The 10,562-nt window shown below is 43.0% G+C and overlaps 1 protein-coding gene across 1 annotated transcript in view; it reads left to right on the forward strand.

Annotated features, from left to right (window-relative positions):
- Nucleotides 1-188, forward strand: part of Cdkl3 (cyclin dependent kinase like 3) — a 79,730-nt gene extending 79,542 nt beyond the window's left edge. The window contains exon 11 of the mRNA XM_029546624.1: nt 94-188. Coding sequence (XP_029402484.1) covers nt 94-162 — 69 coding nt within the window. The 3' untranslated portion in view covers nt 163-188. The remainder of the gene's footprint in view (nt 1-93) is intronic.
- Nucleotides 189-10,562: the final 10,374 nt, after the last annotated feature.

Here is a 10,562-nt window from a genome sequence, read left to right on the forward strand (position 1 = left end):
CACAGGTCATGCCAAGGTTTAGCTCAGTCAGCCCCCCCCCCCCCAGTTGTGCACATCTGGGAGAGGTCCCTAACTTTCTGTACTCTCCTCCAGCAGGCCTCCACTGTTTGCAACATCTTTCCTGCTTGGTACAAGAGAAGCAACCTCAACTGGCCATCCTGACCTCCCACTGGGTCAACCCCTACACTCTGCAGAGATCTTGCTTCTCTAAAGGTAGAGTCGGACCCATCCCACTTGAAAGGGCTCATGACTGCCACCCACTAGAGCACAGGGAGATCACTGACACCGGGAGTTCTGAGATTTGGTCTGAAAGAACAATACAGCCTCCAGCCTGTTAACTGAAAATCTTTGATCCCAGATCACACTAAATAAAACAAAATCTTGACTTTTTTTCAAACCACCCAGCTGTTAGAAGACTAAGCCATAGAGAGTGATCGTGTCAGGGCACTGGCTGCAGCCCTTGTTTGGGGGTCATCAAGCCTCAAGTGCTGATAGGTCTCAGATGTGACATCATTGCAGAGTTGACTCTTCCCAAGGAAGCCCCAAATAAACATGGAACAAGGAGAAGCCATCCTTGGCAGTGCCGCGTTTGAATTCCTGCCCATAGACTCCAGTGTACACAATAAACTGGTAGTTATTTTATACCAGTAGGTTAGAGCAGTCTGTTACGTGGCCATCAAAGTAAAAGCCCTGCTGTCTTCAGTACTACCAGAAAGTGCACAGTAAGGATGAGAAACGAGCAAGCATGGGGCCTCACGCCACTGATCCCAGTACTCAGGCGGAGGCAAGAAGTTTATACGTGAGTTTGAGGCCACCTTGGGCCACAGAGTAAGACAGTCTCAGAAAGGAAAACAATAACAACAAATAAATACAGATAAGTAAAGGCAAGGGTGGCAGAGACTGTTAAAAATAAAAATTAGAAAAACTATGGGGCTGGTAAGATGGCTCAGTGGGTAAGAGCACCCGACTGCTCTTCCAAAGGTCCAGAGTTCAAATCCCAGCAACCACATGATGGCTCATAACCATCCGTAACAAGATCTGACACCCTCTTCTGGAGTGTCTGTAGACAGCTATAGTGTACTTACATATAATAAATAAATAAAATGTAAAAAAAAAAAAAAAAGAAAAACTATAAACTGAAAGTTAGTAAAACTATGAATATAAACTAGAAATTCATGCAACCTCCTGCTCATTGCTTGGCTTTGGCAATGAGATACATCAGTGAACGAAGGTGACATTATTATGTTTTTACATTTATATGGTTAGTTAGTATTGGGGTGTGGAGCTCAGGGGTCTCCCCTTCCATCCTGTGTCTTGGCAGCAAGTGTTCACAAGGTATGCCCTCCTATGGGTCTGTTTTGTTTTTTGTTTTGTTTTGTTTTGTTTTATATTTATTTGTTTGAGACAAATCTGGTCTGGAACTTGCTGTATATAGCAGAGGATGGCCTTGAACTCCAATCCTCTTGCCTCTACCTCCAAAGTGTTGTAATTACAGGCCTATACCACTCTACCTGCTCAGATGCCATTGTTTTGCTCCAAGTCAGACCAAAGTATTGCAAGAAGTCAGTGAAGTACAAGGAACACCGGGGGAGCTTGACCTGTAACCCTAGATGACATTATTGCATTACTGGTTTTTAAGCCTCAGTGCGGTAATCTCTATTTCCTATATGTATATATAAAGCACACAAAGACCAAAGGCCTCTAATTTGTTTTAAAACAGCGATGTGGGAGGATTGGGTATGAATGGAATGAGATTGACATGTGTCGATAACTGCTGAAACCAGACAGAGGCTAATAGCTCGGATCTCATTATCGTCTGTACTCTATGCCCTTGGACCTTGCCATAAGACAAGTGGGAGGACTCACTCTTTGCTGCCCATCTCTTCCAGACCTGGATTTGTGCTAACTGGCACCTACTTCATAGATCTGAACACGCCCCTTCTTCGAGCCTGAGGCTCCTTGATACCCCCTACAATAGTATGGAGGCTTTGTCATCCGGAAGCGGACTAGCAGAGGAAAACCTGTTCTTGGCTAGTGCTCAATATACTCCTCAAATTAGCATAAGTTTTGGTGGCTAGAAATCCCCTAGGACAGAAACGTCTTCCTTGGCAGCGCCTATTGAGTGCTAGGAATACCGGGACCATCAGCAAATGTTTGCATTTGATTAAGAAATCTAAACTGAACAAAGTGGCTCACACCTGTAAATCCTAGGACTGGGGTGGTAGAGGCAGGAGGGTCAGGGGAGTGGGTGTGACTAGCTGTCAGTTCAGGGTTAATCCCCCAGTTTGCTTTGAATGTTGCACAGTGTTTAGTGTCGGTCTTGGAATACAACTGTCAGCAGAAAGATAGACAAATGAGCTGCGTGTTGCTATGCAGAAGACGCGCTTTGGAAGATTCTCCTTCTGCCTGTGGAGCCGTTCTCCCCTAAAGAAAGCTATTAACTCACGCTGCAGCCGGCTGCTCTTGCTTGGTTCTGGCTATGTCACCGAGCCCAAAATAGAAAGTTCTTTTACTGCAGAGCAAAGCAGGAGGTTTAAATTTGTCAATTCAAGAACAAAGGGTAGCATTATGCTGGCTTTTCTAGGAGAGTGAGTAGAGAGAGAGAATGCCTGTTTCATTAGGAGTGATCGGACACTGGCAGGGGCTGGGACCAGGAGACAATCTTCCACTGTGGTAAGCTGGGCACAGTTCCCACCCTGCTCCCCTCGATGCCTCCTCCTGACAGCATCACTTCTTTCAGGACAGGGAAAGCAGCTGAGCCACTTCGAAATGGGTTCCAGAAGCCACTGACATCATCAGACTGGGAACAATTCTCAGGACCACAAACCTGTTCCCAGCTTTGAGAGGGATCAGAACCTGGCCACAGAGCCAGGAGAGGGTTACCTTTTGTCGGTGAGGTGGTCCAAATGGCTTCCAGGATCCTTTCATTAGGAAGAGTGTGAGAACGTGTATATTCTCTTCCTGGAGGAGGACAAACTGCTCTCTGTCTGGAGAGTGGCCTGACAGCATGAACACTGGAGGAGAGCACCTCAAGGGTCTTGAGTCTGTAGCTAGTGCAAGTGATATCACAGATGTGCAAGACCATGGATATGGTGTTTGTTCACTCATGGGAGCACGAGGGGAGGATGAACCATGGTGCATTTATGCTTTGGATCACTTTGGATCCATCAACAGGAATAACCTGGAGCAGTGTGCAGTGATATGGATGGACTTTAGTCAGTACATGATAACCACAGAAAAAGTCCTCAATGGTTAAAAATAAAATCAGTCTTTAAGAATATGTCTAGGGTCTGGGGAGACAGTCAGTTAAGGGCACTGACTGCTCTCCCGGAGCTCATCCAGGGTGCAGATCCCAGCTTGTATATGGCAGCTCACAACTGTCTGTACCCCAAGATCTGACACTCTCGCACAGACATGCATGCAGGCAAAACACCAACGCACATAAAATAAAGGTAAATAAATAAAAATTTTAAAAGAATATAGAAACAATGAAACCACATAAAAATTAAAGCAAGGAAATGAAACTCTAGGGTCAGTAGGAGAGGGAGATGACAGGCTATGGTTAAAGATTGGTTACTGATTACATTATTAAATTAATAAATGTATTACCTAAGTCAACAAGATTCGGGCCACCCACTTGCCAACCATGAGAATGTGTTACAAGCCAGGGATTATGGTGCAATTCTGCATAACTAATATTAGCAAGGCAACAGCAGGGTAGAGATGTTCCACTCCCAAGTATCTGTATTGAAGAGAGTGCCAAAGGCACAGACTTATGAGCAAGGACATGTGCTCAAGAAATGAAAATAGGAAACAATTTAAGGGCCAATGTAATGCATTATGAATTATATAAATATCAACATGTTAGGAAACTAGGTAGTAACTGAAATGATGGCTGTCACACTGTAACCAAGTACACGAGGAAGTCCATGATCCATGAAATGAATGAACGATCCATTAATAAAGCAGGTTCTACAATATGAACTCAACTTTCAATTTCCCAAGTATGTAGACAAACGTGTATACGCACATACATGCACGCTGGGAAGCGGGGCACAGTGGCAGATACCTGTCATTCCAACACTGAGAGGCTGAGATGGAAGCCCGGTCTATATAGAGAAACCCCACCTTAAAACAAGAAAAAACCCCAAACAGACAAATAAAAAAAAAAAAAAAAAACAGAAAAAGAAAGACACTACTCTGTGTGTGTGTGTGTGTGTGTGTGTGTGTGTGTGTGTGCATATGTGATGTGTGTTTGATGCGTGCATATGGTTTTTTTTTTGAGACTCTGTCTCAAAATAATGTTAATAACAGTTTATGTACATGGAGTACTAGCTACATGCTAAGATCTTCACATGGAGCTTTTTTTAATGCATATATGTATTTCTGTGTGTGTGTGTGTGTGTGTGTGTGTGTGTGTGTGTGTGTGTGTACGTTCATGCAGGTGCCCTTAGAGTCCAGTTCTCCTGGAGCTAGAGTTGCAGTCAGTTTGTGCTGTCTGATACAAGTGCTGGGAAGAGCGGTATATGCTATTAGCCCCTGAGCCATCTCTCTAGCCTAGGCCATTTGTTTATTTATTAATTGTAACTTTGGCTGGCCTGGGACTCAAAATAATGGCTGGCTGTCCTCAAAATCCCAACAATCTACCTTCCTCATGCTGAGATTAAAGGAGTTCACCACTATATCCAGCCAGGCCATTTATTTAAAAAGTAAATTAACTCTGTGAGGATGGTGCTGCAGAGGAAATGTTGAAATTTATGAATTAAATAACCTTCAGAACACAGAGATCATTTTTTAAAAGTGCCTTGAACGTGGTTTATAGGGGCTTTCCAAGTGTAGGCCTCCAAGATCCACAAATGGCTGCATCCCAGGGTGGTCTCTGTGAAGACAGAGCTGAGAGCTAAGCAGCCTACGGGGAACCTGAAGCCCACACAGAGATCCCTAGGGTGTCTGAGAGTACACACAAGACAGCTAACCAGCAAACAGGAAGGACAGACGTGAGAGGTCAGGACTCTCATGCCTTGGGAGGGGTCTGATGAGCCCGTGAGGAAAAGGGTTAGACTTGGAAGGCTAAGATGTTTTATTCACGGTTTGGCCAGCTCTGACTCCCACCAACTGTTGAAGGACTGGCTTTCAAAGTCTTCTGAGGAGAGGAGGAGGGTGGTACAGCCATGAGACAGAGCCAAGGGCGGAGCTGCGGTCTCTTCTCATCTCTCATGCTTTAAATATAAGCTCTGATGTGATGGAGGCACCAGAGATAAAATGCCTTTCTCAAACTAAGCAGGCAGGATCTGGTGTCCACTTTGGACAACATAGTGGAAAATGGACTTGGGGGTGGGGGTGGGGGCTGGGAATGTCTTGGCCTCAGTACTTGCACACAAGGGTTGAGAAATTTGACACCTTAACATCGTAAACAAATGTAGACATGGTTTCCTGTGTTCACTCCAACCAGGGAGAAGAGACTAGGTATGACTTAAGAGAATGCATTTTTAACAGTTCTTTTCTTCTCAGCTAAAGAAGTCCGGATTATCCTTCACCATGGAGCTCAAACATCAGCTTCTACAGAAAGACTTCCCAAATGTCACCAAGCAACGTCCTCACTCTTGAGAGCATGATTAATAAATTATTTGTTTTACCTGATATACTGTCTGCCTCCTTGCTGGGACCTAAGCTCAATGGACTGTGTGGCCATATCTTACCACTATGATAAAATACCTGATAGAAACAATCCAAGGGAGAGAATATTTATTTGGGCTCCTGGCTTCAGAGTCACACCTCTTATGGTAGGGAAGGCACGTGGCAGGGAAGGAGTAGCTGAAAACAGGCCTAGGCTGTTAGTGTCTAAGGCCTGCCCGCTGTGAGCTACACTAGCCTGGCCCACTTGCTGAGGGTCCTAAAATCTTCCAGAATAGCACCAAGCTAAGATTAGCTGTGCTTAATGGCCTGTAATCCCAGTGCTTTGGGAAACAACAACAATAAAAATCTCAAGAGCCCGTGGGCACATCTCAGACTTAAATCATAATATTCTGTCTTGGCCTCACAAAGGGTTATGGGCATCTACTAATACAAAGTGCATTTGGTTCAACCTGAATATTCCAGATGGTGTAACAGTCCCACCCACCACTGCTCAGAAATCCAAAGTTTCTTCTTAGACTCAAGGCAGCCTCTCACCTGCGAGACCTTGTAGAACACAAAAGTAAGTGATGTATCTCCAACACACAGTGGCACAGAGAGCCATTCCCAGCCTCCAGAGAACAGGACAGGAACTCGGCACAGTGCTGCAATAAAACGGGACCAGAGTGGGCAGGAGAGCCAAGTCCTGCTGCTTCATGTCTCCCCTTCCTGAGGGCCTAAGGCTGGGTTGTCCTGCCCCAGTGACACCAGCCGGAGATGGAGTGTTCCGATCCAGTAGCCTATGGGCGACATTTTTCGTTTAAGCACTGCAGTGGTGGACCACGGAGTAGAGAAGGTTCTGGGCTGGAATTATCAAGGGCCTGTCTCTAAGTTACCCCTGCCGGCTGGACCCACCTCCTAAAGGTCCCCCCACCTGTCAAAGGAGCCCCGCAGCCAGGAGAGAAGCACTTAAAGCAGGAGCCTGGAAGGGCCACTTTGAATTCAAATCATAGATGACAAGCTATGTACCGTGCCTTTACATTTTCCTTCCCCTTCCCTTCTCTTCCCATCGCCTTTTACCCACCTGTAGCCCTTGTGCCTGTCATAGTGGCACACACCTGTACCCCCAGGATTCAGAGGACTGAGAAAGAGCAATCACCAGTTAGAGTCCAGCCTGGGCTCCAGAGCAAGTCTGATGCTAATCTGGGCAGCATAGTGGGACATTGTCTCAAAGTGGTTTGGGTTGATTATTGAAACAGAGCTGTAGAGGTTTTGTGATCTGGTCTAGAATCCCCAGAGTTAAAAACCAAATTCCTTCTTAGAAATCAAGAACTTGAGAAAATCCTAATTGTGAAAATCAAGGGCCTTTCTACCAAAAGGAGAAAAAAAAAAGAGTAGATGCAAAAGAAATGCCAGCTGGTAGAACACTATATACAGACTAACACACAAATGTGTATCTAAAACTATGGAAACGTGAGTCATGCAGGCTGGCTGAGTCAGCGCCAGTATCCGAGTTGTAGCATCTCATCATAACACTGCTAGATGTTGGTGCTGAGAAGTGCTGATCTCCCCATATTATTCTTTTCAGCTGCATATAAATCTAGAATTTATCAATAAAAATGACTATAAATTAATGACAAAAATACTTAACCAGGTGTAGTGTATGCCTGTAATCCCAACACTGGGAGGTGGAGACAGGAAGAACAGGAGTTCAAGGCCTTCCTTGGCTACATAGAGAGTTCAAGGCCAGTGTGGGCCATGTGAGAACCCATGGAGAAAAAAAGAGATAAAGGAAAAGAAAAATTACTGAACATCTTGAGGGAGTTGAGAGGCTATCTCTACATTACCCATGAATTCAGGACTGAGAATTTAATGTATACAGTTGCCACATTGTTAGATAGAAAAGCTGACAGGAAAGGATGACTGTAAAGTCATTCAGATTGATGGGAGCAGACAGGAAATGATCCCAGCTTTTTTTTTTTTTTTCCTTGTAGGAGAGCTGGTTCCCTGAGCATGGGTGTGCTGTCCATGATGTGTTTTCTTAATTTAAAGGCAAGGCAGACCATGTCACAGGAACGTCCCTGTCCTGAGAAACAGCAGTGTGGAGCAAAGACCACTTATTTCGTTGTATTTTGGTTTTGGTGATTCATTCTAAGAAATAGCTTCTCTCTCTCTTGGACTCAGGTATGGATGGTCTCATTTGCAATTAACAAATACTGTCCTGATTTTAATGGGGCTTATTAGTGGTTTTATTCATTTAGGGTGATATTGGCCATGAGTTTGTCATATGTCACCTTTGTTAGGTTGGAATATGTTCCCTACAGTCTTACTTGTTGTAGGGCTTTTATTAAGAGTGCATGTTGAGCTGGGCACGCTTTTAGTCCCAGCACTTGGGAGGCAGAGGCAGGCAGATTTCTGAGTTCAAGACCAGTCTGGTTTACAGAGTGAGTTCCAGGACAGCCAAGGCTATACAAAGGAACCCTATCTTGGAAAAAAAAAAAAACAGAAAAAAAAAAAAAAAAAACAGAAAAAAAAGAATGCATGTTGAGTCGTCGTTTTTTTGTTTTGTTTTGTTTTGTTTTTTTTGCATGTTGATTCTTATCATAGACTTTTTCTTTTCTTTCTGTTTTTTTTTTTTTGCTTCCATTGAGATGATCACATGATTCTTGTAGTTTTTGTTCATGTATTTGGTTTATTACATTTATTTCTTATATATGTTTAAAAAATAAAAAATAAAATCAATGAAAAAAAAACCCAAATACTGGTTTTTGCTGGTTATGATGGTGTACATCATTAATCCCAACACTCAGGAGGCAGAGGCAGGTAGATCTCTGAGTTCAGGGCCCGCCTGTTCTACAGTGTGAATTCCAGGACAGCCAGGGCTATACAGAGAAACCCTGTCTCAAAAGAATAAAACAAAACAAAAAACAAGATCTGGGGTTGGAAAGATGGCTCAATGGTTAAAAACAAAAAACAAGATCTGGGGTTGGAAAGATGGCTCAATGGTTAAGAGCACTGAGTGCTCTTTCAGAGGTCCTGAGTTCAATTCCCAGCAACCACAATGTGGCTCACAACTATCTATATTTGAGTCTGATGCCCTCTTTTGGTGTATCTAAAGAGAGCAATGGTGTACTCATATACATAAAATAAATAAATCTTTTTTTAAAAAGTTTTTTAAAATTCTGTCTCTTTGTGGTTTTTAAGATTTATTTATTTATTTCATGTATGTGAGTTGGATTCTTTTGTCAGGATTTCTTTAGCCTACAGGTAAAGAAAAAATGAAGCAATACATTCAGCATTAAACAGCACCAACGAAGATGCTTTTGTTCAAGAAACAGAACCTGTAAAATATGAATAGGCATTTGCAACGCAGAACTAATATTAACATTTTAAATTATATATATTTATAAATATTTATTTATTTTATCTATGAGTACACTGTGGCTGTCTTCAGACACACCAGAAGAGGGCATCAGATCCCATTACAGATGGTTGTGAGCCACCATGTGGTTGCTGGGAATTGAACTCAGGACCTTTGGAAGAGTAGTTGGTGCTCTTAACTGCTGAGCCATCTCTCTGGCCCCAAATTCTTTTTTTTTTTTTTTTAAAGGTGCATTTCAGTTTAATCATCGAGTACATAGATTTGGAGAAAACATTAGGTATACACATAACGTCCTAGAAGGACTCAGTTCTAATCATCTTGGAATACAGTTTGGGAGCTCACCTTTACCACTACCACATGCATTTGAAGTTACATACTTACCAACGGTCACGTCTGCTTATCCGTGCTAGGAAAGCACAGAGTTCCTTAGAAATCTATTTCACTTTAAATCTAAAGACACAAATTTAGACTCAAAACTTTGTTGAGTGCTCATCTAGAATACATTACCATACACACTCAGATTATACATTTCAGATTTTAGAAAACAAATATTGTCTGTACTAAGGAGGGAAAAGGTAGATTTATTCACAAAGGTCATAGCAGAAATACAACATATCTACAAATATACCTGCATTATCTAGAATCTAGCTAAAAACCAACAGGCAGCCGGACATGGTGGCACATGCCTTTAATCCCAGCACTTGGGAGGCAGAGGCAAGCAGATTTCTGAGTTCAAGGCCAGCCTGGTCTACAGAGTGAGTTCCAGGATAGCCAGGGCTACACAGAGAAACCCTGTCTTGGAAAACCAAACCAAAACAAAACAAAACAAAAACAAAAAAACACCCAACAACAGGGAAAGAAATCCTTATGTTACAGGCTAATCACTAGACAAAACAGTAATAAATATATTTGTAAGCTAACTTTCACAGGTAAACATATGCTAGAAGCATGTATTTGTTTTTGTTTTTGTTTTTTTGGTTTTTCGAGACAGGGTTTCTCTGTATAGCCCTGGCTGTCCTGGAACTCACTCTGTAGACCAGGCTGGCTTCTAACTCAGAGATCCACCTGTCTCTGCCTCCCGAGTGCTAGGATTAAAGGCGTGCGCCACCACGCCCGGCAGAAGCATGTATTTGTAATGCAAGTTTTCTATGCAGTGTTGGAATGATTTATACGGCTCAGTAATCAAGAAGAGAATAACAATCTATTATTTCCTTAACCTACATAGTGGGAAAATGAGTACTGGGGGGAGGTAATCTTTGGTTTTTAAAAAATATGTATTTCTTATGTGTTTTATGTACATGAGCACAAACCCCAGGGTGACAGATCCTGAAAGAGCTAGGTGGCTGTGAGCCGAGTGACATCAGCCCCAAAGTCTGTCTCTTATTGGTCAGTCAATTATTGACAGAGGCTCATAGCCTTTTGTTTGTTCCCTAAAAGAAGAGGCAAGTAATTAGCATCTTTAAGAACTGGCCATCCCAGGCAGATTTCTGAGTTCAAGGCCAGCCTGGTCTACAGAGTGAGTTCCAGGACAGCCAAGGCTACACAGAGAAACCCTGTCTCGAAAAAC

The sequence above is a fragment of the Mus pahari genome, chromosome 14, assembly GCF_900095145.1.
Source record: "Mus pahari chromosome 14, PAHARI_EIJ_v1.1, whole genome shotgun sequence".
Taxonomy (NCBI): domain Eukaryota; kingdom Metazoa; phylum Chordata; class Mammalia; order Rodentia; family Muridae; genus Mus; species Mus pahari.